The sequence below is a fragment of the Rissa tridactyla genome, chromosome 1 (assembly GCF_028500815.1).
Source record: "Rissa tridactyla isolate bRisTri1 chromosome 1, bRisTri1.patW.cur.20221130, whole genome shotgun sequence".
NCBI classification, from domain to species: Eukaryota; Metazoa; Chordata; class Aves; order Charadriiformes; family Laridae; genus Rissa; species Rissa tridactyla.
The window spans coordinates 140,422,617-140,450,103 of record NC_071466.1 but is presented as its reverse complement, the minus strand read 5'-3'; the positions used below and the strand labels follow the sequence as shown (position 1 = coordinate 140,450,103).

The 27,487-nt window shown below is 40.4% G+C and overlaps 1 protein-coding gene across 1 annotated transcript in view; it reads left to right on the top strand.

The window, feature by feature from the left end:
* NTF3 (neurotrophin 3) overlaps positions 1 to 15,367 on the top strand; it is a 61,640-nt gene extending 46,273 nt beyond the window's left edge. Inside the window, exon 2 of the mRNA XM_054222064.1 lies at positions 8,861 to 15,367. Coding sequence (XP_054078039.1) covers positions 8,861 to 9,655 — 795 coding nt within the window. The 3' untranslated portion in view covers positions 9,656 to 15,367. The remainder of the gene's footprint in view (positions 1 to 8,860) is intronic.
* Positions 15,368 to 27,487: the final 12,120 nt, after the last annotated feature.

The window sequence follows — 27,487 nt, the reverse complement described above, 5'->3', positions numbered from 1 at the left end:
AAGAAAAAAAAAGGCAAGTGTAAAACTTTGGGCAAATCTTTGAGCAAATCTTCGGGTTTTGTAAATTTAGCACAGGTCTAGTCAAGTCATTGGAGTTTATTAATTTAGCTAAGCATATAACCCTTAGATTTCTTGATACTTTGGACAGTTTTCAGAGCCACACAGTAAATAATATGCAGAAATACTTCAGCTTTTGTGGAAATTGTTTATCCAAGTGTGGCTTTAATTCTTTGTCGTGACTAAGATGCAGCTGACTGCTCATCTCAGATGGCATTTTTTTATTTCCTTGCATTGCATGCTTGTCATTGATCATTCAAACTTCCACACAGCATTACAGATGGACTTTCCTAATCCAGGCAATGCAACATGAAAAACCCAATTTGCAGCAGAATACCTGTATGACCTTGCAAACATCATCTGACTTTTGTATATTCCAGTTTCTACTCTTTAAAATGGGAACAATGGCAGCCCTCCTATTAACCAAGATACATGCTTATGGAGTGCTCAAACATCAGTGATGTGAGAATGGTAAAAGAAAACAGAGGATGATTTACACTGAGAACATTTATGGAAATATATTTGTTAAGATGCCTTATTAATCTCAAAACAGACGGGCATCTCCCACGCAGCATGCAGGGCATCGTACTGCAATGCTATTGTGCCTTGTGTGGAGAGAGGAAATTTTTACTTTTGCTCTCTTAGTAGGGCAGCAACGGCCAGCCCTTTGAGGGAGAAAGCTAAGGAAGTGAGGGTATATATCTAGGGTAATAAAACCCCAACACCATTCCATCAAGTTCCTTACTTTGCAGACGTAGAAAGTAATGAACAGAGATTTTCACTTGACCAAACTCTTCAGAGAAGTCAGGATCCCAGCCTCACAAACCCTTGTTCTGACCTTCTCCATACACAGATTAATTAGTCAACTGGTTAATGCAAAATGACAGTCAGGACAGAGACAGACAGATGTAAATATCATGTCACAAAAATGTCAGTGAGGAAGGAATTAAAACAGAAAAAGACCTAGTTGTGTCTGAGAAAAGCCTGTCTACTTCTGTAGTTGATTATAGACCTGGGGATGTAGCTAGTATGGTTGATATTGTACCGGACGTTATTAATAGTCAAGTTTCTCGGTGGGATTGCTAGAGGATGCTGGGGAGTGTCAAATGCCTCCAGGGGGGTCTCGAGTGCCCTGAACTCCAGACAATGTCGGTGGCGGGGGAGGAAGGTGCAGGGCCAAAACCTAACAGAATTAACTTTGCACAAGGTGTGAGAAGCAGCTGCCGTTCCAAGTAGTGAGGTAAGCACTGAGGAACTGGTCCTGACCTTTCTCTTGGAAACGGGCAGGTATGCATAAGGCGATCACAAAAAGATATATTTGTGGAAAGATCAAATGTAGACACACATGCCGTTGCAATCAGCTGTGTCTGAAATGAACCAATATTGCTGTGGTTCTACACAGCGCATTTAACTGCTCAGAAAACAGATTGCTCCTCACAGCAGATGTGTTATCACAAAACTGTCCCTCAGAAAGATGTCACCAGTCGGGAAAGCGTTCCTCAAAGACTAGTAGGGTCATGGTCACAATGGTAATCATAAATAGTATTGTAGATTGGTTCGAAGTGCAGATGAGTTTTTCATACTTGGGTGAACAGCTGTCTTGCTGTGCTTTGCTCAGTCAGTCATTTAAAGAGGAAAAGGAAATGTCAGTGACTCAGTAGGCTGAGCTCCATTTCCATAAGAGATTAGGTATATACGATTCACTGGAGGCTATCGGAGCTCAGTGCTCAGATGTGTCTTCTCTTTTGAAAATGACCTTGAGTACTGCAAGATTAAAAGCAACTGACCTGCTGCAGAGATTTAGAAACTTTGGTGGCCTTATCCTCAGATACAGTGTGTAGACACGCTCCCCAGCCCATCTGCAAGAAGTTTCAAATTCCTTCACTCTAACTTACATTTTGGTTGGCCCTGAGGATGGGAGGGTTAACGCTTAAATCTGCCATAACTCAGTCCCACTTGATTTTGTCTCTGAATTCTTCAACTTCTTAGTGGGTCTGGCTCTTGTGAAAGCTTTAACTTCAATCTGTATGTGTTGAAATTTCCATACCTTGAGAAGTGGAAATGTTCAGGGGGGTCATAGCATCTCTAGGGGTATTCAGCACTCTACAGCAATCTACCTTAATAAATGCTTCTGCAGGCACATATTGTACAAATAGTCGATTACTATACTGAAATAGAGTGCAAATTTTCATATGCAATTATTTCACAGTCCCATCTTTCCGAATATTCAGGATACAGTGATATTTTTCTTGATCTGTACCTTTTCGCTGTCTCCCCTAAGCAGGAGAAGGGCTGCATTTCTTCTCAACATAGTTATTAGGATGAGGGAATCAACAGGGCATTCTGCTACTTGTTGGTTTCTGTGAGTTTGTGAAAACAGCGCTTAGCAAGCAATGAGAATAATTACACTGTCGTCTTTGGCAAAAGCCTGAATAAGCTGTCAGCCACCGCAAATGATCATTAGTTGCTCGGTCTGAAGAACAAAAGCTGCTCCTAAATTTTTCAGAAAGTGCCAAATACTTCAAGCTGACTTACATAAATCAAGTCTGGTATTACAACGCTGAATGTAAAATTCACCAGTCACTTTTCCTTCTATTCCGGTTTCTCTTAGCAATGACTTAAAAGTAAATACTTGGGCAGTATCTCGCAGTACTAGGATTTCATTATTTTCACAGAACATATGAAATGACACTTCGATCTTCACCTGTGTAGACTGTTCAAAGACTGATCAAAATAAAGCAATACAGATCTTCTTTTTAAATCAACACAAACAAAACAAAGCTAAACAAGGTTTTCCAACTCTATGTAAAGTGCTGAAACTGAAAAGAGCAGGAAGTGATTTACCAGAGTTTATTGGGGATTTAATTTATTGATGGAAACAATACGTAATCTTATTTACTTCTCCTAAATTTAGGCCTTCCCTGAGACATCTGTATTAAACAGCATTAATGCCCTACTAAGACCACAGTGACAGGCAGGAATACAAACCATTAAAATAGGGTAAAACTTAGCTACAGTTGAAAGACCAAACAACTTTGCAATGCATGAGCTTTTCTTTCTTTTTTTTTTGCTTTTACTAACTGTGCCACAAATTTTTTCCTGCCATGCTGTGATATGTGCTCCCACAAAACCTCTGGACCATTCGTAATGCCTAATTGTCACTTAGTTCTACTCCTTGTTCCTTTAAGGATCTTCTTTGCTTCTGTTTTCATGTTTGTAATCCCTTTTGAAAGCCAGAGTAGTATCTCGGAATAAGGCGGGCACTAGCACTATGCCAAGGGACCATCTGAAAGAGACTAATATGTCTTCCTACCTTGATGTCTGGTGCTTTTCCAAATCGCACAAAGCAGAGTGTTTTCCAAGTACATTTAAAGACTGATTTGAGAGCCATGTGTTCACCACCCCTTTTTTAATTACCTCTAGCAAGAGTTCAAAGCATCAAAGATACGTTCTGACATCTAGAAGGTCTCACAGTATAGCACAGCACAATAGCAGAGCTGGTCCAAAGCTTCTCAGCGGCTCAGGAAAAATAGTTTTCCATAATATGTCAGCAGCCCTTGCTGAACTCCCAAGATATGGAATAGAAAAGGAATTGTGTGATACAGGAGGAGAGAGATAGAAAACAGGGTGGATATCGCAGCAGCAAGACCACGCCAGGCTGCAAATGCCCACCCTCACTAGCTTGCCTGCTCTCTTTGTGGCACAGGCAGAGTGAGACGAGTAGTCTACCATTATGTCCAGCCACTACTGAGCCCCCAGTCAAATGATGAGTTCACCATAAACTGATAGGTCAACAAGGGATACCTTTTGATGTGAATCCAGAGAAGGTGCTGGATCAATTCTGGATTCACACTGTCTAAATTGTTCTGCAACCACGTGGCTTCTAGGAGAGGTATGTAGTAGGCACTGCACAGTAAGATGATTATGCTGGTTCAAATGGATGTGTCGTTATATCCAATATATACTGAACATCCATTTAAGTCATGTGCTGTCATACACCTTAATGATGACTAGGCTGTATGTCACAGCTGACCTGACAGCCTGTGGAAACAGAAACTGAGCTCAAGTACCAGGGTTAATACTCTAGCACAAGCAGATATCAGGTAGGAATGAAGTAGAAGCAGTCACCAATTACGGTCTTCTCTATTTGCATCTAATAACATTACTTCAGCTGATACCGGACTAGGGAGCATGCTGCTGGGCTGTGCTCTTATTCTGAGGTCACCATGGGAATGTTTGCCCATGCCTATTTGGGACCCAGACTCAGGCCCCAAATATAGTGATCTAGTCTGTACTTCCTGTAGGAGTGTAAACAGTACTGTGTCCCTTTCTAGGACCATTCATCACACTTACTTCACTTCAAACAGTCCACAAAGACAGCTAAAAGGAACCCTTTCAGGGATTTACATGTGGAAAATTTCAAAAAGAACCTTGAAGAACAACAAAAATATCTCACAATCATCAGCTAACTGGAAAAAGTTTGTCATGAACAAAATCTGTCTACCTGAAATGAATAATTTTAATTTTAAGCATTTTTAATGAGAGAAAAAAAAAATTCAGGTGAAGAATTAAATTATTGGGGGATTTTTATACCATTGTCCAAAAGGCTGAAGAAGGAGCTATTGCTACTTGTGCTGGAGTAGCTTCTGCTAAGGTCCATACAAGCCTGTGCCCCAGGAGCCTGGAAGTTAAGTCGGCCTAAGACAGGATGCCTCTGTTGAAATCTTGCCTCTGAATGCCAGTCTCCTCTATAGATAACTTACTCACTGGGCTATACTGAGTAAGCACTCTTTCTGTTTTGTGCATTCCATTGTGCAACTTTTGACGCATGTCCAGAAACACTAGAATGATTTGCTTTGAAAATAGGAAAACATAAACATTTTATGTTTTACATTTTCCTCTGCTTTTTATCAGTATAACAACACACAGAAAAAAAGGTACAAATTGCAAATCATCCTCAATTTATACAGGCACAAAGTTCCATTTTGGGCAAAGAGCCATTTATCAAAAGCAATATTGACCAGCTGTACAAGCCAATACACTTTTAAGGTGTCTTATACTCAAAATAGAGCCGAGGCCATAAACCAGTTGCAGTTTCCCAGTAACGTCCGTTTCTCCTAGCTAGAATAGTGCCTTAGGCATGTTCTGATGTGCTGGACTTCATGGACAGCCTGGCAATTTCGAGCCATGGACTGGAATTTCTGAACATGCCAGTTATGAACATCCTAGGTAAACTGTCTTGGAAGAACTCCCTGAAAACTGTAATCTCGCCAAGTGCTTGCATTTTCTTTCCAAAGTTTGCACCCTGAAAACATTTCAGAAAAATGTAAAGACTGGTTCCGAAACATTTTTACTTTCGCAGCAAATAATTTGTCAGGCACAAATCAAACTAAAAGTCAAATTTCAGAGTAGTTTAATACCCCTCCCACCAAATCCACAAGACATTTTACTTTAGGTTCAGAAAAATACTTTAAAACATTTTTTTCCATTAACAGGGTTCCTCCATGGACAAGAAAAATAGCTTGTTCGAACTGCTCTAATGCTGAGGCCCCTATCCCTTCCTTTCTGTATGCAGGATGACATTAAAGAGAGTCTGCAGGAACTCCAGTCTTACTTTTCCCACCTCATCACCTGCTCCAACTTGTGTATTTTGCTAGTGCCACTTAGTTTTGAAACTAAGCAGACCAGTGATTACATGCAGCTGCATGTTGGCATGAATAATGCTTTCAGCTCTTGAGCTCGAGCGTTGTCAGAGCTTTGCTCACCATCCTATGGACTTGAGTGTCATACTGCATGTGGGTTAGCTCTTCTGAGCGCTGTCAGAAATCTGCTGAATGACATCTGTTTTATAATATTTTTACTGTTTTTAAAACCAAACAATTTACTGAGGGAAGACCAAATTGCACAGGAAGAGATTTTTTTATACAGCACCGTCTGGGCTCTGAGATCCATCTACATTAAGTTAGTATTTATTTAGGTATGACAGTTAATTGTATGGTAACTGAAAATCTTAGATTTTTTTTTTTTTCCAAAGCATAACATTGCTGCAAGCAACAGTCTAGATTTAGGTGAACTCATACTGTGACAAACTGAGAATGGAGAAAACACATTTCTTGTCCATAAAAGGACAGATCACACATCCACGGAGGGTAGCTCTGATTTTGCTGCAGTTCCAAACTATGAAGTGGGGACTCACTGTTGCTAAAGGAGTTTTACTCAGAATGGATAGAGGATTCTCCAGTAAAACTTTTTTTCTTTTTTACTATGCTTTCTTAAACAGAAAATCGTTTGCCTTCTTAAACAGCAAATGGTGATTTTCTGAAGTGGAAAATTTTCTGTTCAAGAGGTCTGACATTTCTGAAATTTCTTCTGGGAAAAACACAGGCTACCCAGAGTCTCACCAGCAGGTTGAGGGAGCAGATCCTTCCTCAGTCAACTCTGCACTGGTGAGGCCATATCTGGAGTGCTGTGTCCAGTTCCGGCTCCCCAGTACAGGAGAGACATAGACATATAGGAGTGAGTCCAGGAAGATGATTAAGGGACTAGGGCATCTGTCATATGAGGATAGGCTGAGAGAGCTGGGGCTGTTCAACCTGGAGAAAACAACTCTCAGGGAGATCTTATCAAAGTGTAGAAATACCTGATTGGAGGGAGTAAAAGGATGGAGACAGGGTCTTCTCAGGGGTGTCCCACGAAAAGACAAGAGGCAATGGTCACAAACTGAGATATAGGAAATACTATCAAAACATGAGATGTTTATTTATTTATTTTTTACTGTGACGGTGGTCAAACACTGGAACAGGTTGTCTAGAGGGGTTGTGGAGTCTCCATCCATGGAGGTACTCAAAACCTGACTGGGCACAGCCCTGTGCAAGCTGCTCTAGCTGACCCTGCTTTGAGCAGTGAGATTGGACTGGATGATCTCCTGGGGATCCTTCCAACTCCATCTGTTCCGTGTTCTGTGACTCTGTGCCTTCATCCCAGAGTGCTAGCAGTCTGACACATGGTGGACATGTTTTCAGTGCAGGAGGATGAAGTGCAAGACTGTTCTGAGTCACTGGAAGCAGTACTACAGCCGGGACTTATCACATGGTATAAGAGTGCTCTAACATGAGTTCAATATTTTTTCCTTCAATCCACTACTCGTGCAACAATTTTATCAAATAGGTGTGCTTTGAAGTGAATGGTTTCCTTCCATGATCTAGTGTTTTACATTGAAAATTATTTTAAATATCATATAATTTAAATATAAGTGCAAATACAAAATATACAGGTATCCACAAGGAAAAAAACACCTCCTTAGATGGAGGCTCATAGTTCTCAACTACACAAACAGAAAGACAGAAAGATTTAAAAAGAAATGACAAATGACCCTCTAGAAGATGCTCAGAAGCTAAAACTGCAAGGACATTACAGGAATCCATACAGAGCAGTGCATGGCAAAGTACAGCATAGAGACAAAGCACCCTTTTAGGTCCAGTTTTCAAAATCTTGATCTTGAGTTCCTTTTGATCTTTTCGAACAGGATTCTTCTTTTTTTTGTTTTTTTTTGGGGGGGGGGGGCGGAATTCATTGAACTGTCAGTTTTGTTACACTTTTTACAAATGTAATGAAGGAACTTCATTAAAAGCCACAAAAAAAAAAACGGACTGCAACTCACCAACCAACCAGTACAAAACAGCCTGTGGATCCATTAGAATTTTCTACTTGTATTACAGAAGCCTAACCACTGTTTTCTGAAGTTCAAAATATAAGAAACCCCGCTTTGGTGCTTGACTGCATCCTTTTCTCTCAAGAATACTTTCCCTTACAGAACTGGAGAGAGAAAGAGAAAGAAAGAGCTATTGAAATATGGTATTTATTTGCCAGTGTATGATGATGATGCTCTTAGGGTTAAGTTAAACACAAACCATTTGATGAATAAGGATTTGATGGATCCAAGAGATCTTAACACACAAAACCAGACAACACTTAGAAAAGTCAGAACTTGTTCATTTTACACCATTAGATAGCCTGCTGCTCTGCGTAGTCTGGCAATTTTGAAACTAAACCACTCTGTAGAATAGACAGTGAAAGTAACTTGGCCTCTCCACTGCCAAGACCTGGACATACCATACCAAGCGCTACCTATCTCTGTAGAGAAAGGACCTAACTGACATAGATATCACTACGCTGAGGTGGTGGTATATAGACTGAGAGGGAATCTTATAAGTGCTTATAAATACTTAAAGGGTGGGTGTCAGGAGGATGGGGCCAGGCTCTTTTCAGTGGTGCCCAGGGACAGGACAAGAGGTAATGGGCACAAGCCTGAACGTAGGAAGTTCCATGTAAATATGAGGAGGAGCTTCTTTACTTTGAGGGTGGCAGAGCACTGGAACAGGCTGCCCAGAGAGGTGGTGGAGTCTCCGTCTCTGGAGACATTCAAAACCCTCCTGGATGCGTTCCTGTGCAACCTGCTGTAGGTGACCCTGCTCTGGCAGGGGGGTGGGACTAGATGATCTCCAAAGGTCCCTTCCAACCCCTATCGTTCTGTGGTTCTGTGGTTTTGTGATGTGCACGGAAAGAGTAAAAGTAAGGTCATCCTGAAAAGTGCATGAAATATAGATGAAACACTGAAAAAAAATATCAGAAAACAGTTGCACTCATTATAGAGTATAACAAAATACTATCTTCAAATAAGCACATAGCCTACCTCTATCTATAAAGTACAGATGTTATAAAAACAAATCCAAATTTTCGTATTCACAGCCTCTAGTAAAATTCCCTATTTAATTGTTTTTATGTTGACTTTCTCTTCCTGCAGATCTTACAGGTGAACAAGGTGATGTCCATCTTGTTTTATGTGATATTTCTCGCTTATCTTCGTGGCATCCAGTCTACCAACATGGATCAAAGGAGTTTGCCAGAAGATTCAATAAATTCTCTTATTATTAAACTCATTCAGGCAGACATTTTGAAAAACAAGCTTTCTAAGCAGATGGTAGATATTAAGGAAAACTATCAAAACACAGTGCAGAAAGCAGACACTCAGCAAGACACGGATGGAGATGAAAATGTGAAATCGGACTTCCAGCCAGTTATCTCAATGGATACAGACCTCTTAAGGCAGCAGAGACGCTACAACTCACCCCGAGTCCTCTTGAGTGACAACACGCCGCTGGAACCACCGCCGCTGTACCTCATGGAGGATTATATTGGAAATTCAGTGGTGGTGAACAGAACCTCCCGACGGAAAAGGTACGCGGAGCACAAGAGTCACCGAGGGGAATATTCTGTTTGTGACAGTGAAAGTTTATGGGTCACGGACAAATCGTCTGCGATCGACATTAGAGGACACCAGGTAACTGTTCTGGGAGAAATTAAAACAGGCAACTCTCCAGTTAAGCAATACTTTTATGAAACAAGGTGTAAAGAAGCCAAGCCTGTAAAAAATGGCTGCCGCGGCATAGATGACAAGCACTGGAACTCCCAATGCAAGACGTCCCAAACATACGTTAGAGCACTGACTTCAGAAAACAATAAACTGGTAGGCTGGAGATGGATAAGAATAGACACCTCCTGTGTGTGTGCGCTGTCAAGGAAAATAGGAAGAACATAAATCTGCATCTCTTTGCTATATAAATTATTACTTTAAATTATATGATATGCATGTAGCATATAAATGTTTATATTGTTTTATATATTATAAGTTGACCTTATTTATTAAACTTCAGCAAATCTACAGTATATAAGCTTTCTCAATAAACAAGAGCAAAGGGTGTGTGCCTCTGCTGTGGGCAACTCCGGGTTTTTTTAGACTATGTTTGTGACACTGCTTGTTGGCAGCATACCGTAACCTTACTGTAAAATCTGTGTAAAATCAGTATTTTTCATTCAGTATTGTCAAGCCAGTGACTGTCATTTAGTAAACTTGTTAAAAATCAGATCAATGTCAAGAGTTGTGTACATATTTATATTCCCTGCTTTATACATTCACATTTAATTGGATGCAGTATTGACTCTTCAACACCAAAACAAAAATGGACCAAAATATGTGTTGTAGCCTGAAGATTATGTGAACGTTACAGGAATCAAGCAGCCATTTCTGTGTATTATGCCAGTTTTGTCAGTGAAATGACCGTTTTCCCTCTGTTAGCATTTCAGAATGGTTGCTAATAATCTAGCGACTTTCATTTATGTTTTTGAAACACATTTGTTCTGCAACTGTTTCTAGTGCTGCCAGTTCATCATAGAAAAAATATGAAAAAAATGTAAAATATTTCCAGAGGAAGCTTACTGAAGCCAAGAACCAATCTAAATGGATCATTAATATAATACATAAAAGATGATTTCTTCAGAATTCACTATTTGTTGTGATTAGCCTCTTCCTCCTCGCCTGAGTCAATTATCTTCTGCTTGCATTGTTGGATCATTCCTCTCTCTGAGTTTTTACATTAGAAACAAAGCTGGTGGTGTCATAACCTTAAAAGAGCCCGTGTCTTGCAAATTTTAGTAAAGAAAGATATGACATGCTGGCATGTATATCAAAGCCACACACCCGTACGAAGCAGTTCTTCTCCTCAGCAATCCAGTCTCCATTTTTCACAGAGGGAAGAATATGTAGAAATGCTCAACAAATCTGGTACCTTTCACAGGAATGTGAAATAATAGATCGTTTTGAGCAGTATGGTGACTAAAATACAAGTAGTCCGCAGTTATAATGAAGTTCTTCAATTATACAGGTGAGTTGTTACTTAGGGCAGGTAAATGTACTAGCATATATATACCTCAAACTCTTCTTTGTATTGCCATGTAGCTCCACGGGGGACAGTAATAATTACGCTACTTGAAGAGATGGTCTATTACTCATTAGCATTGGGATCCCTGGATGGGATCCCACTCCCATAAAAGTAAATGAGAGTCTTGTCACGGCTACCAGCAGAATTAAGATTGGACTGCATATGTTATCTGCGTCTAGCTAGATCTTAACACCCAGTCAGGGCTGAAAAATGCCAGCCGTTCAAAAAGCATTACAGCTGTAGTGGTATTAGGTTTTTACACTACAGCTTTCACTGTTGTAGTGTGTTCAGCATCACACATGAAAATGAGATCAGAGCACTCAAAACTGAGATTGCAGGATGCCTTTTTTCATACAGCTTTCAGTACTGCAGAACCAACTTCAAATCTGCAGCAGGTCAGCAGATTGTGTGGTCTCCCCTAATCCCTTACAGAGAGTGTTATGCACCATAAAACCACCGGAGAACCAGACAGGTCGCTCCTGAGGCCAAGCACTGCAATAGCAGTGCCTCTGAAAGCCAGGTTGGAGCATATAGGTATAATTCTGCAGGGGAGGCCATAAACAGAGGTTTTGAGAACCATCTCAATTTTCAACATGAGGCCAGGGTATTTGCCTCACAGGAAATATCATCACCTCACAGTACTAAATCCTAACTTTGCTTCAAGAAATAATAACTTCAGAGGTTGAATTCCAAGGCAATCATTAAAAGGAAAGAGAGGACGTAATATAACAAGGAACTCGGTATCTGATAGATCTGAATAGAATTTTTCCAGTGTTCTCCTTCTTTGGCAAACATTAAGAAAAAAAATATCCTCTACAGAGCTTTTGCAAGATTTACTAGTAGGAAAGTTTAAGTTTCAACTAAATTTTTATGCTTGGAGGGAGAAACATATTTTTCAGAGTCCTGCCCCACTGAAATTTTTTTGCAAGTTAAAAGCCTAATTTTATACCCTTGATTTCCCCAAATAAAGACCATTTTCAGATGCTGTGAGTAATTGAGAGCCTATATTGTCATGGATCATTAACGTTAGAGATCTCCGTGCTTCAGTATGCCGGATAGGTCTATCTCCACATGAGAAGAGGAAGTAAGAAAAGTAACTGAGCTTGGTTAGTTACTGTTGCTTACAGCCCCTATATCCCATTAATTGGAAACCAGCTTGTTCCTACAGGCTGGATGCCTTGCCAATTTACATCACTGTAAATCCAGAGAAATTCTACTGAAGATGGGAGAGAAAATGTAGATTTATATCAATGTAAACAACATCAGAGTCAATCCTAATGTCTTTATTTCTGCTCACTGAAAATCAAGGGAGGTTCATTATTAATAGGTTCCAAGAAAAAAATTTGTCATTTTCCACTGCAAATCCAGTAACAGGAACGGGTCTTTGACTCTTAACTTTACCAATGCAACAAGTATTTCACAAGCATCCAGCAAAAGTGTATCAGAGCAAACGCAACGTCCGTCATCTGAAACACATTAAACGAGAAAGAAGCATGGTGCGTAAGGTTATTAGATCAGCTGCCTCTTTCCCACCCCAGTATAACAATGAACGGAAGTGTTACCCTCTGGATCTGATCCAGTTTCCACTAAAGTCAATGGAAAAATTCTCACCTTCCCCAGTGGAAGCTGGATCAGGCCGCGAGCGAAGAAAAACCTGCAGATCTCAACCAGAGAGCAGAGCAATCGCACACATCAGTTATGCATTCTTGTAAATCCTGTGTACACATAAGATGCTGTATGATTTTGTAACAAGTTTGTAAACAAAGCCTGTAATAAATTTGTTAAGGCCTAATCCTGTTTTCACTGTAGCCGGGAATGGTTTTATTGTCACCTTTGGTCATGGCATAATGAATCCAAAGTTCCTATCCAACTTTTTGTACATGTGTTATACAATTAAGCAAAATATTCAGCTCGTAATGCTAGTTTAGTTTCAGTATTCTAAAACTCATTCCCATTAGGCAGCTCAGATGCTCTGTCAATATTGTTTTGCCAATAGATCATTATAAACACACATTTTATTTAGCTTTTCTCCCAAACGACCGAATGCTATTCTGAAATTGCCTGTCTGTGTCAAACTGTATTTTCTCTATTTTTTTCCCTAGTTTTTTTACAGTCCATTTAGTAACAGTAAAAAATGCTCCACTGAGGTTTTGGGAAACCATCTGCATTTATTTTATCACCTTTGAACATGTGTTCAGGAATGAAGTCTGTGCAGCAAGTTTACTGCTACCAAGAGATTTGTGCGGCTGCACCAGGAAGAAACTTTGACTGGACTATGCAGAGTGTGTGCTCGAAAACACTGCGCTCATACTCTGTTATTTTGATGCTTTAGCCATCAGAGCTTTTGCTCGGCTATACATTGTGTATCTGCAGACAATACCAAACAGGAAACAAGTCTGATTGGGTGTTCCAAAATTAAAAATTTAATGATAATGATCTGCTATTTCTGACCTTTCAGCAAATGCATTTGCACAGCGAAGTAAAGCGCATAACCATTCATTTCGTTTAATAGAAACATTGTGGCAAAATCAATGGGATCCTGTGTTCTCTACGCTTGGTACGCGTATGTAATTCATCATGCATGTGGTGGGGGGGCCGAGGGAGGAGGAGGAGAGGATAATAAGCGCTACATCTTGTGAGAAGTAAAGGGCTGTGCTCCGGGTTGGAGCATTTTGAAATGCGGAGGGGTTGTTTTCTGAAATGCTTTGCCTGTATTTTGTTACAGCAGATGGCAGAATGACGAAGCAAGCACAGATGTGGTGTAAAAAAGTCAAGCAATATAAGGATAAGAAAACCTTTCCTGGGACAGTCGGCCATTCACTACCGCTGTAGGTCCAGGCAGTTCTCTGCAGGTTATTGCAGAGCTCATCAATGACATTCCCAGTTAAATTATTTAACTAACCTCTGTGTCAAAAAATGTATTTTTTCCTGAAACTTATTACATTCATGAGCTGAATAATTATCTTTTTTGGGTTTTTTTGGTAATTGTTAATTGCTTTTGTACCTCTGATGAACAGCAAATGGTAATGCTTTCCATGAAGGTCCCCAAATATAGATTTATCCTTTGTTTTACTGCTGGTCTTTGAAGACAGAGGCACCTGAAAGCCATACGTTCAGTACGAAACTGGCCTTTTGATGCCATGACCTCATGTTTCCGAACATTCTGATCACAGGGTCCTATTTTGGAGATGTGAGCCACGCAATTAGGTGAGATCATGACCAGGCTGCTGTAAATCAGGCTTGAGAAGCGGCTGTGTGCACGGCAGCCAAGGAGCAAAAAGAGAGTGAGGCAGCCCTATGCCATCTTTATGTCTGCCTTCCCACATCTCCTGGGAAGGTAGTCTTTCAGTCTTGAGCTGCAAGTTGGGTGATCAAGGATTGCATAATCAAGGGCTGCTTCCTGCGTGTCCAAGGGTTGAGATGCCAAGTAGACCTTTCTCAGAAGGACAGTTTCTCAGTTCACATTTTTTGCCTGCCCAGAAGCATGCCTTATGTGAATCTGGATGGACCTTCTGTAAAAGGGTGCTGTGGTTGCAGCATGTCCATTGTCCCCTCTAAAACACAGCATGTTGTTATTATTTACCTGTGTCACAGGGAGGAGAGACCATCATTGATAGACCAGCTCCGTTATTTGTAAATTACTTTGAGACCATTTGACAGAAAACAGTAATGTGTCCAAGGGAGGTTACTAAGGAAGAAGGTAGGATAATCCTTTTCTCTAAGCAAAAATATTTCCATGGAGGGTGCGAGAAAAGGAAAGTAAGTGCTGCAAAAAAACAGAGAGTCATAGCTGTTGGGTGGCAAACGTCTTACAGAGATTTAGGAAAGCAAGGGAGAGAGATTGTTCAACTATAACCTCAGATGAAAGACTCCTGCTATGATAAGGGTTAATGGAATACCATTGGATCATCTGAAACAGGAATTCAAAAGTAAAATGAACCTCTGTTAACTGGGGTCAATCCCACTGAGTTGATTAGGAATTAACTATGCTCACTGAGCACAGATGATGAAGTCTTGCTCTTGGTTAGACCTATGCAGCCTCTGTTGTCAGCACTTGGGACTATGAAGCTGTTAAGTGAGGGCGGAATTTGACTCAGAAGATATTAAATCCAAATTGAACACACAGGGGGAGGCTAAGTTGAAAGCATTATCCACCACACAAAACAATCCCAGGTTTTAACATTGGTGGCATAAAAATTGCTCACTACTTTGTCTAGTTCCAGGGATTTAAGTTTTAAAATCTTTTGAACTGTCTGATATGACCAGTGCACATATATTTAGTAGCAATTTACAAAAGGAAAATAAAAAACTGTAAATGGAAGTATGCAGTAAAATACTGTGTCTAGCACTGTAAATAACTTCTGTTGATTCCCATTTATGTTCTCAGTGTCTGAGAAAGGAATTTTAATACGAATCTTGATTTTTTTTTTACACATGATATTTTGTATAATAAGCACCTCAACTTACTCCTTGTAGATGTTTGCAGTGTGCAATCTTTGTGGATAATGGAGCAGAAATATGTCTTTAAAGTTGCTGGGCAATGTAAAAATTTTAAGTCTCACATTTGTACAGTAGATAGTTAAACCAAACATGTGACAGTGACAGAATCTGCTTCTCAGGCTCAGAGATTAAATATGTCTTAAAATATTGAATGGCAGCTTTTGTCAAGTTATTACAAATACCTTGAGTCAGATACATATGTGACACAACCCACTGCTCATATGGAGTGCATCTTTTTTAAAAATCTTTGTTATTGCATAAAGCTACTAAGTGTGATTCCCATTAAGTTCAGAGGACAGAAATTTGTTAATTTCCACACCGCTGACAGAGCATACACCATAACCCCAATACATAAGCGAAATCACAGGTCACAGCACAAGTTTATGTCCTGAGGAAAAAACTTCGAGGAAGGAAACTTTTCTATTCTTCAGAGAGTGAGAGCTCAGCTGCCACAGTCACAATGTCTATGTCATGATATCACAAGGACCTATGTTTGAAGTCTAGAGGAGGTAAAAACTGTCCAACTGGAGAGCTGAAGGGTAAAGGGAGTGGGATGGGTGGGGCCATAACTATCACATTGGTTCCTTGAAAATTAGACCCCTCAAACACGTAAAATAGACTGTACAGCCATCATGATCCTCCTCATCTCAGGATCTGACTCAGAGGCACATATTCCCTAGGTCAATAATCTGGACCATCTTGGATTCCTGAGACTTGGCATGAGGACATGGTACTTTTCCTAGGCGAGGGTAAAGGTGAAAAAACCCTTCTCCCACCATAACCAGATAACAACAATTACGCAAAAGGGAGTTCTCATGGGAAAAGTTTTGTCTCGAACTCCCATGTCTTTTTGTCATCATTTTTTTCCACAGAAATTAGATTCCTGAGAAAGGCCTGCTGCATGTAGTTCTCTCAGAGGAATATGAGGATGCTGGAGAAGTCAGACAGAAAGAGGGAAATTCTGCTTTATTAGAGTCATTCAGTGATCTATTTTCACTTCAGGTTTCCTCTTATCATGTTGGTGGTTCACTACAAAAATACGTGGTGAAGTCTTCTGACATAGATCCTGCTGCGGGAAGCATTTATACATGAGTGGAAAAGAAGAGCACCACAGTACCATGATTGGATTGAACGCAGGGGCTTAGCAGTCTCTGTGGCTTCTTCCCCTCTTTTTCTAAATGTCGTGGAGACTGGTATGTGTCAGTGGCAGAAAAACAGAGAGCAATAACGGTATAGCTGCACAATACACTTCCCCATTCACAACTGCCAGGCAAAGAGAGCACGAGGTCAACTCCATCATCTCCCATGCTGATCCTGGGACAGGTCCTTCATCTTCTCCCATGGAATCTCTGAAGGATCCACACTGCCATTTCATAAATCAAGTTTAAGAAATATCAAGGCAATCTTGCAATGGTTTGGAACTGGGTCATACAAAGAGAAAGACTAAAGAGGAAGGCAAAAGTGGGTAGGTTTTTTTTTAGCAATATTTACTCTCGAACAGTTTCACTTGCATCCAGAACGTACAGAAAAAGCCAATCTGAACAGTGGAAAGTGTTTAAGTTATCCATATAGATTTAGGGGGAACCACCACACAAACAACTAATAAATAAATACATAACTTTATTCTGATCTCACGCAGGTTTAATGTCTGACTTCAGTAGGATAAGTCCTAGTTTTTACTGATAAAATAAAGCTTGGAATTATCCCTGTGACATTTTAAAGCAGGTGGTGAGCTCTGTACTTGACCAGACTCAATTTCTGTATACCATGTAGCTGCTGCCTGCGTAGCTACATGATGAATACCAATCGAATTATTTAATGTGCTACACTTCTATACTGTAACAGCTTTAAACTACATTTGCCGTGCATGGAGGGATATTGTTGTCAGATCTCAGAGTGATTCAATGAAGCTCACCAAATAAACCCAGGGGCTTTCCACGGCACCAGGTAAATAGTCCCCCCCAACAACCACCATGCATAGCATTCAAAATTAACTTTACTTCTTTCTTCAGATGTAACTTCATTGGGCCTTGTTTTGCTTGAAGAAACGAGAAAGAAGTAAAAGCTAGATTTGCAGGCACTGACATTCAGAATTAAATTCCAGAATCCGCAATTATTTTCAACATAAGAAACACTGGAAAAATCATGTGCACGTGACAAGCTCGGTGAAGTTGCTTTTGTTCAGAAACAAAACTGTTTTAGACAACAGCAATCTAATCTCAGCTAAAACAAAGAACCCAGTCCTGCTGAACACAGGTGCCCACCTGAGTTTCTTTTTAATTCAGTGGAAACTTCACATTTTGGCTTTCCCAAGCATTTTCCAGTAAACGAATATTGAGTATAATCAACATAACTTTTACTACATTAGAAGCGCTCCAGAACCACAATCTGAAATAAACTGAAACGATTCATTCTGGGTAAACATCACATACTGAATTTTGCAGCCTTTGCCAGCCTTCAGTAGTGACTCGATTTGCAAACTAGGGTATACAGCCTGACTTTGTGGGCTTGTAAAACTGAGATTTTTCTCTTCATATGCTTTTCCCTAAAGTCTTCATAAACGCCAAAGATTTTACAGTGTCTAAACATAATCTGTAGCGTCCGCTTCTGTCAGCCCTAAGGTCATTCATTATTCCATGAAATGTTTACTAAATATTCCATTGGCCCAAGCAATGAACCATTCAGTAGGAACAGTGTAGGGTCCAGAAGTGAAGACCTACATCTCAGGAGGTGTGAATACATCAAATAACACAGAAGCTGATACCAATAAATTCACTGGAAAACCAAAACTGGAGTTTAAGAAGGACAACAGGCGAAGAGAGAAGCAGAAGCTAAGAAAAAAAATCTGAAAGGTTGTAATCTTAAGAAAAAAAGATCAGCTGGCCTTTGATAACAGCAATAATTCTTTTTTTTTTTTTTTCTTATAGGATTCATCCCTCTCTGATTACTGCCTTGTAAAATTCATTCCTTTCCCATGAAAGTAAAATATAATAGCTTGAGCTGAAATTCTGCAGTCAGGGAGATTTTCATGCTTAAAACATCTACTGGGTCTCTGCTAATAATCAGGGTGACCACTCCTAACAAATTCCTTGCTTAAACCTGTAATCCCACTCTGTCCATCTGGTTGTGGGAGTGGTTTATTGATTCATTCTTCAAAAAAATACACAGTCAGGATTTACTGAGGGCCAGTTCCATAGCTCAGGCTGCATTTAAGTGGATATAGTTCACTCAGCCTGCTTGCACAGGTCTTGATCCAAAATAGCCCTTAAGCATATGCCCAATTTTAAAGAGAATAGCTGTCTTGAAGCTGGTAAGATTAATCCTGTGCTTAAAGTTAAACACATGGTTAAATGTTTTTATGGACTAGGGTAATAATAAGGTTCCTTAGTGACTTTATTACTATAAATAATAGCAATTCACTAAAAAAAAAAACCAACCAACCAACCAAACAAAAAAAAAAAACAAACGGAAGAAGAATATGAGCAAACCTAGTAGTTCCCATCCCATAAATTCTGCTCAAAATTCCTAGAGAAAAAAAGCACAACAGGTAATCTGTAAACATTTAAGACCTGATCCAAGGTCCATGAAAGTTTGTAAAAAGCTCCATAACTTTTCCAGTGGGTCTTGAATTATGTGCTTAATAATTGAACCATGATCAATAAAATGCCATGGATGTATAGGATCAAGAAAAGAACGCACCAAATAAAACTCATTATTTGTTTTTTTAAATCAAAGAACAAAATTAGCAGATAAAGTAATATCTAGAGTGCAGTAAAGCATTTGGCAGTACTTCATAAATTCTTACTTGAAAAAGTAATTCAAATACACTTGGATGTGAATGCAGTCACCTGGATGGGGAGCTGGGGGAAGGAATATGAATTACATGCAAAGATAAATGGAAATGTGCTGAACTAGGGGAAGAAATCATTCAGTGGGTAACTGTGGAGACAGCTTTAGACCTGGGGTGACGTTATCAGGACTACTTTAATGACTTAGGTACCTACATCACATGTTTGAAGGCAAATCGGACACTTCCCTTCAAATGAGGGGTTTGACAACAGCACTTTCAAAAAGGTGCTCAGGAAACAGAAAAGAAAATGTTTTGGGTAATAATTTCAGATTACTTTCTCCTAGTGACTCTTATTCATATAGTTGCTTAGAAGAGTGCTACAACTGCAGATGAATATTCTAGTTTCATGCCCAAAGAAACTTCCCTGCAATTTCTCTGAATTTATCCCTCCTACCATTAATATATCCTACCCAAGACTTAAGCAATTTGCTACAAGGTCCTATGCCCTTCCAAGTCCCTGGTAGATGACTCCAGCAATTTATGGAAGATTTAAAGCAAACATATGGAAAGACGAGGGATTCCTCCAGCGTAAAACTGGTTATCTAGAATTTAGATGAAAAGGGTCCTTGGCATAGAAGTAACATAGTAAGATACCTAGGAGCAGGGTCCCCCCAAGCAAGGATGAGCACTTTCTTCTTCTCATACTCTTTTGCTGAATGTACATTGTATACAAAAGGAAAGAAACTAAGCATCATACACTTACAAATGGAGGGTCTTATATGTAAATCAGATGATACTATTTTCTTGCCTTTCCATTTCTTTTGGTAGCTGGGCTCAGTATTGCCTTAAATTCAGAGTCCAAAGAATTTATTGCTCGCTCTATGAGTAGCGACTGTTGCTATAAATTGGGTGGCAGAGTGGGACACAGATCTGCACGCTGGGACCCCAGTTCACACTCATGAGCACTTTGCATCGAGGTGCCTGACTAGTTGCTGTGGGGCTGAGGCACGTGCATCCCTTCTAGAGGAAAGTGGATCAGGCCTAAAGCAGCTTGACAAGGTATCAGTTTTGCCCCCACATGCAGTTTTGCACATGATTGCCCCCACCTCCTCTCCTAGTTCCACACACATGCAATAAGTTTTATGAAAGTGGTAAAATAAATGTAGAGGTCCTTAAATCTAGATCCGCTGCAACCAACAACAGGGGAACCCTGGCAAACACGTCCTAGAAGCAAGCAGTGGTGTGCCACCATTTGCATTAAAAATAGCTGAGGCCAGCCTCCTGTCTTGCTGGCAGTGAGTGCCATGCAGATGATCCGTGCAGACTTCTGTGCCCAGTTCTTATTCAGCCACAGCTCCTGGTGGCTGCTGGAAAAGGAATGTATGACTTGCTCTTTAGGTGCAGAAAGGCAAGTACTTGTTAATGGGGCAATTTGGAGATGCCCTCCATGCCCAGTGCAAAATATTTCATTGGCAGCAGATGGAGGAAACAGGCAAGGAGACTTCAAACATTGGACACAGAACTTGGTTAGGACCATGAGAAGAGACCCTGGGAGATTCATGGTTCTTATCAGCAGAGACTAGATACTGAGAGAAATGGATGAACAAACACTACCCCTCTTCTGACTCATGTGATCTCACTAGTACTTCAGATGCTTAAACTTAGATGGGATAATGAAAGTACTTGGGCTATTTCCTTTCTGCATCTTCTTGTGTGCCTCCTTCCTGCACTTTTGACTTAAATGATGTTTAATGTCATCCTCGCTGTCAGGACAGGGGAGCATCCTTCACTGTGGAGATTCAGAAGTATTAAAAGAAAGGGACTAATAGCTGTCACTGGAGCTAACAAACTGCTGTTAAGATAGGACTTACAATTGCTTTCATATCTCTCCCCTCTGCAGTTAATTTCTGGTTCTGGATAGAAGTGTCAGTGTTTCCTGGCTGCCTTGGAGGGGCTGGGTAACTGTCACAACTAATACAGGGAAGTCCATGAGGTTATATGCCCTCTACTTAAAGAAAAAGTTACCATCTTGGACACAAGAAAAAACTGATTCTCTAAAAGAAACCAACCAGTTCTAAATGAAAGTTGAGCTACCTGGTGCTACTCAGAGTAAACCAGATTGCTGTTCCTTTCCTTCCTAATTAGTTCTCCAGATTAATTTATTAGTCTGTCACCCACACGTGCAGGACTCTAAGGAAAGGTGGCCAAAACCAGACTGAGAGATGAATTATTTGGCCAGCTGGGAACAGCTTGTATGCTGCAGGCTGGGCATCCCTGTCTTGGGGAGTGAGTGTTCCATCACAGACTTAAAAAGAGGGACAGAATGAGGATATATTCCTTTTCTGTCAGGATCACAACCTCATTTGCAGACCATTTTGCTTGCTTTCTGGTCCGATGTGCACCGGCAGATTAAAAGTAGAAACTATGTATCAGGAGAAAGGGGATTGGATTTATTGAGAGAGATTTGTGATTCTATGATTTTTGGCACTATCAGAGCCAAGTGCTCAGAAAACATGAATCTAGCCCATAAAGAAATGAATCTTCCCTTAAAATAATGAAAGCTATGATAGTTAATCACAGGCAAATATACATTTATATACATATTGATTTCCTTTTGCCCTTGGTGCTAGACTGATTATGAGATGGCTGAGATGATTGTGAGATTTTTTTCAGACCTACTGTGCTCTGCAATTCCAAAAACCTCACATGGTCTGGAAGCCTTGTCCGTAGTATGTTTTAGCTACAAAACTGAGCTAGGTAAAGGAAAATGGCATGAACTGAGAAGCAAAAGACAGCACTTCAACTTAAGATGTTCTGTGAAGAGGAAGTCCCAGGTGTTTTCAGCACAAGTGTGAGCTCTGAAAATGAAGTTAAAGCTGTCAACACTGACTGAAAATGAAAGGAGTCACAAAACAGTGTACATAGGACATCTAAATCCCAGGACAAACAGCTTCAAAGAGTGAAAAAAAGAGAGTGAGAGAGATAGGGAGGGTGGGAGAGAGCAAGAGATGAAGTGACAGTTTCTTTGGACATTTGGCAGTGGGGATAAAATGTCAGTCCTCAAATAAAAATGTGTAGTTCACAATAGAGATGACAAATTGGGTACAAGACAACCAAGCATTTCTGGGCAGGGCAGGGGACAGGACAAACCAGCAAGAAGATTGACTAAGGTTAAGGAATAGTTGAAGCCAAGAAGTTGAAGGCCACCCACGCAGATCAAATAGGAAAGCGCTAATGGGAAAGACATTTTGCAAGTTAAAAATGTAACCAATTCCTTAATCTGGGAACACAGAGCTGTGAAATAACAGCTGTACAGCACGGCGGAACAAAGTTTTCTTCAGTGGTTGAATGAAAGGTGGTTGAATGGAAAGACACCGTCTGCTTTATCAGAAATAGGCCGTGCCAGGCCCTCAGCCAGGACGGCTTCGTGTGGAGAAAGGCAGGGTCGCATTCCTCCGGGATGGCAACACAGCTCTGTCCCACAGGCCAGCGCAGCAGTCTTCAAAGTAACAATGAAATATTAGACGTTTTAAAAGGATTTCCCACTATATTGATGTTGTTCCCATAACACAGGCCAAGGAGTAGGAAGGCAGCACATCAAAACACATTTGCATGCACTTGGAAACCGGCGTCTCTTCTGTACCAGATAATGCTTTCTACTGCCTGTAAAGGCAGCATTTGGACTGTGAGTCCATGGAAAAATCTTCCTATGGCACCTGCACCAAAGGCAGGATGCTGAGAAAGCAGCCTCCATTGCAGATGGCGTTTGAAGTAATTAACCAAACCCACAGGCATGCCAAACCCCATAGGGATGAACACTCTGGTTCTGCCTCAGCGTTCGGTCTGATCACTTCCACTGCCACAAGGACAACACCTGGCCCTACAGTTTAGGATTGCTATGGCTGCAGTGGCCGACCCAGTGTAGAGCACAGACGTGAAATATACCATGATTCAGACTAATTGCGTAGCACTTGTGTGCACTTTAGTTCAGAAGTCCAACTGATGCAACGCAGGCAGGCTGCTGTTACAAGGAGTTCCTTATTCACCTGTCAGTGGCACCTCTGCTTCAGAGTGAGCGCTGATGACACCCAGAGCACCACAGGAGAACCACTGATCACAAGATGCAGGAGCCTTGCGAGCTCCGGAGCTGAAAGCACTCTTCCCAAACATCCCATTTTGTAACAACATAGAACACAGTCACTGATACTGACTGCCTCTCTGCACTCTTTCTGCCAGCTCAGTGTTCCCCACTATTACAGCTCTTAAATTTTTCTTTCAAGCTACGGTACACGACAAATGCAAAACAGTGACAACTTCTACATTTTTTTTTTTATCTTACAGTTTTATCAGTTCTTCCAAAATCCCCTACAAAGCCTGCAAGAGTCACAAAGAAGAAAAAGACCATTATCTTGCAGTGTAATGACTGACTGCTTTATGACGTAGTAGCTACTACTCACATATTCCCCCGGGACAAGGTGTTGGCATGCCAGAAGAGAAGGTAGCTTGCTGAGCTTACTCACGAATTTCCGGCAGACTAATCACATTCGTACAAGAAGACCGTGTAGATCCCTTGCTGCTTCATCAAATGTGTATTTGTAGACAAGCCTGTCAGTTCTTTCTATTAAACATTGTGATTTGTGATGGTAATCAGGCTTCCAAATTTACTTCCTCATCCTTGCAAATACCATTATTTATTATTCCAAAGTTATTATTCCAATATCCTTATTATTCCAATACCTTTATTATCTCAGCGTTATTCCATATTACTCTTCAGGACCTAGTTCTAAAGCATTCAGTGGCATCCAGATTTTTAGATGACATAATATGATATATATCAAGGGTGGAAACATTTACTGATCCTATTTTGTGAATCAATGCATGAAAGAGATCTGAGAAAAGCATCCAATGACATCTGTTTGTGACGTAGCATATCTTTTAGCTACCCTGCCTCTTATCACCATCAGCTGCTACCTCTGCCTTTTATTTTCAAATCCAAGAATACTGCAAAATGAAATTTACTTATGCCATAAACAGGGCACCTGTCTTGCACCTGTTTTAAGTATTTACCAATGACAGTGAAGCACTGAGCTGCCTGAGCTAGAGAGAAAAACAAAAATATTACTTAAAATTGCAAGGGAAAGAGCCTACGGAAGACTGCTTAATCAATGTAATCTGGCAAAGTGCTGCATACTGGAACAGACCCTGCTCTTCAGTACTGGCTGAAGAATAGAGACAATTTTTCAAGGCTATGGACATTCTTTTAATACTAGCAAATGATGCGTTACAGCATTTTCACCATGATCAAACACAAAAGAAAAGTCAGACTTACCACTGGATGAACCTTTTTCAATCACATGTGTGAGATGCAGGGATAAGAAGGAGAGGGCTGTGGAAAAGCATAACAGGTACTAACCAGTTAGGAGGCAGAACAGGCACCCAGCAGCCAGCAGTTGCAAAATGGCTACAGTAAGACTGGAGCAGTTCGGCTCTGTAAAACTTAAAGGGCCAGATTTATACAAGCACACTGGGGGAAAAGCCTGTGTAAGAGCATAATTCTCCACTGGGAGAAGGCAGGCCCCAGTCCCGGAAATATTTAAGCATGTCCTTAACTCTAAGCATATGAGTACTCCTATTGACTTCAGTCTGTATATTCCTGTGCAAACAATTAAGCGTGTGTATAAAAGTCTGCAGGACTGTGTTTACTGACATACAAAAAGTTACCCAGGAAGGCGATGCTCTAGCATAGTGCTTGTTACAGCTTTATCAAAAAAGGAGAAGGGTACGGTCAAAGTTACTTCCCCCTCTGATGAGTAACTCTGATCACTGAATAGTGTTATAATACATTCTAGGTGTCCAGGAAAAAAAATTAAATGTAATTACAACATCCCCTAAAAAATCTCAAATTGTTGCAGCAAACATTGCTCATGTACTCACTCTAATATTTCTGTTTTATTCAGTGTAATACCCATAATAGGCCCCTATCTAATTGAAACAATTCAAAAGCACTTTGGACTGGTCAAAGTAAGGGAAAGTGACCTCAGTTACTGATTTTACAACTCCCCTCCCTTCTATAACTGAATCACAGAGATGCAGTCAATAAAGCATCAACATTTCTGAAGTGAGACCAGAAACACCCCAATGACAGGGCACACGTATCTTTGTAGGCTTACCATTGGCAAAGTGATCTTATGCCCACCTGTGCTCTGCTTCAATTTTCTGCTCTTCACCAAATGGATTACAACATTTCCTCACCTGCAGCATTCATTGACTTTCATGATTGATAAGCATTTCAAGTGTTAGCAGTTACTCTAACAATGACCTGGATGGGAAGGAGACTTTAAAAGCAGACGATACAGAAGCAATACCAGAGGGTTTGAAAGGAGGGTTTCTTGTTGCCTGGGGTCACTGCAGCATGGCTGCATAGGACAGTTGGAGCCTATACGGTGCCTATATCAGCCTTTTGTGCACTGCAAAGACACCTTAAACAACATATCTGAGGTTTCCTTTCAGGCATGCCAGGTGGCATCATGACTTCAGGACAGTCAGTAGGGTATTTCTGCTGTTATGTGATATGAATAGACAACAAATTTGGACTCAGGCTTGCTCTGAAGTGTCTGTTCTGTGTGGCTCCAGGGATGCAGCTGTTGGGTTGCTGATGGGATTCATTTGCTTATATTAAATAATATAAGTACTTAAATGTTGACAGAATTTAAGGCCTAGGGTTTTTTTGCGTATTTTTCCCTATGACTAGAAGCTAATCTGAGCAGTTTTCCCGATGTCATTGTTTTCTTCCTGTCACTGAGTTTACTCTATGCTTTGCTCAGGTTTTCACAAGTATGAGATCAACATTAGAGACTATTGGAGATATTTTACTTTGTAAAACTTCATTAAATTCATATCACCAAATAAAACCCTGTATATGCAATAACTCTGACTTGCACAGAACCTATAAACCACTCATCCTTGATTGCCTCCAGGCACAAGCGGCTATGACCTTCTCAAACATCTTAGCACCAGAAGAATTGCTGCGCAAGTTTCATTTGCTACAGTGTGTTTCAGGAAACATGGTGGGTTTTTCCGCAGTAGTTGAAATGTCCTGAAATGTTGTGAGACTTATTCTGCTCTTACTTACACCGCTAATTTTTATTATTTCACAGTCTTCTCAATGTGGGTGATACCAGACTCCACTTCCCTGTGCTTAGTCCCACTAGTTCCCACTTCGCGTTGTGTAGGTTGTAACTTTTTTACAGTGTGTCATTAGCATGATTGATTACATGTTATCAACATGTCATGAAAACTTGCCAGATGTAACTTAAAATTGGATTCTTAATGAATATCTGGGCCTGAATATGCCTTTTTCCTTTACTTTGTTCACTCTGGAGCAGTAACTCTGAAGGCAATGTGCATTGGAGTGAGAATAGAAGGGATTCGTGGGCTGAACCCTACCCCCAAGAACAACTCTGAAGATATGGGGGTGGGGTGACGGACATTGAACGCGTGGCAATTGCAACCCGAATTTTGCTTTTAATACTACACAAGACAAACATTGCTAATAAGGTAAGATTGCATGCATTCTGTAATCAATTAAAGGGGTTAGGTTTATCGTCTCAAGACTTTTTAATAATAGAAATTCAAAGGCAATCACTTAAGGGGACTTCTTTATACCCTGCCATTAAAACAAAAGTTCCTTGTAAGGCATTAATACAGGTGGGAAGAATTTACCATACAGGGATAAAAAAATTAGACAGGAAATGTTCCAATGATTATTTTAAACGTCTCTGGGTGAGGCAGCAGATAAACAGGGCTAAGGAACTTCAGAGAGTTTGAAACCTTTTGCTTTCTGAGCCAGGCTGCCCTTTGCAGAGACATACTCCTAAAAAAATTAGGTACCAAAAGATTTATTAGCTGGAGAGGGGAAAAGTTTTAAAATATTTTTCTTCATTGCTTTAACATGAAGCAACTCAGAGTGTGTGTGTCCCCAGATGTGAGGGAAGACTAAGATTATTCCATGATACAACTATGCTTTGATACAAGAAGTCACTTCATAGCTTGCTAGAAAGTTTGGTTTAATTGTTTAAAAGCTAGATTTGTGCTCCCTTGAATATATGTAGACATAAGAATTTGGTTAAGCAAGCATATATTTTTTTTACCGTATTGCAGCTTAAAAATTCATCTTTTGCTGTGTCAAATGCTATCATATCCCACACTAGGTGCCTATACCACACAGATATACTGATGCCTGGTGGTGCGACTTCCTGCAGCCAGGGATGTGTCAGACAATGCCCTACGCAAAGTGGAAGTGCTGTTTAGCATACAATTGTCTGGTGGTTATTTTAGATTATGTGAAATTGCCTCTTCACTA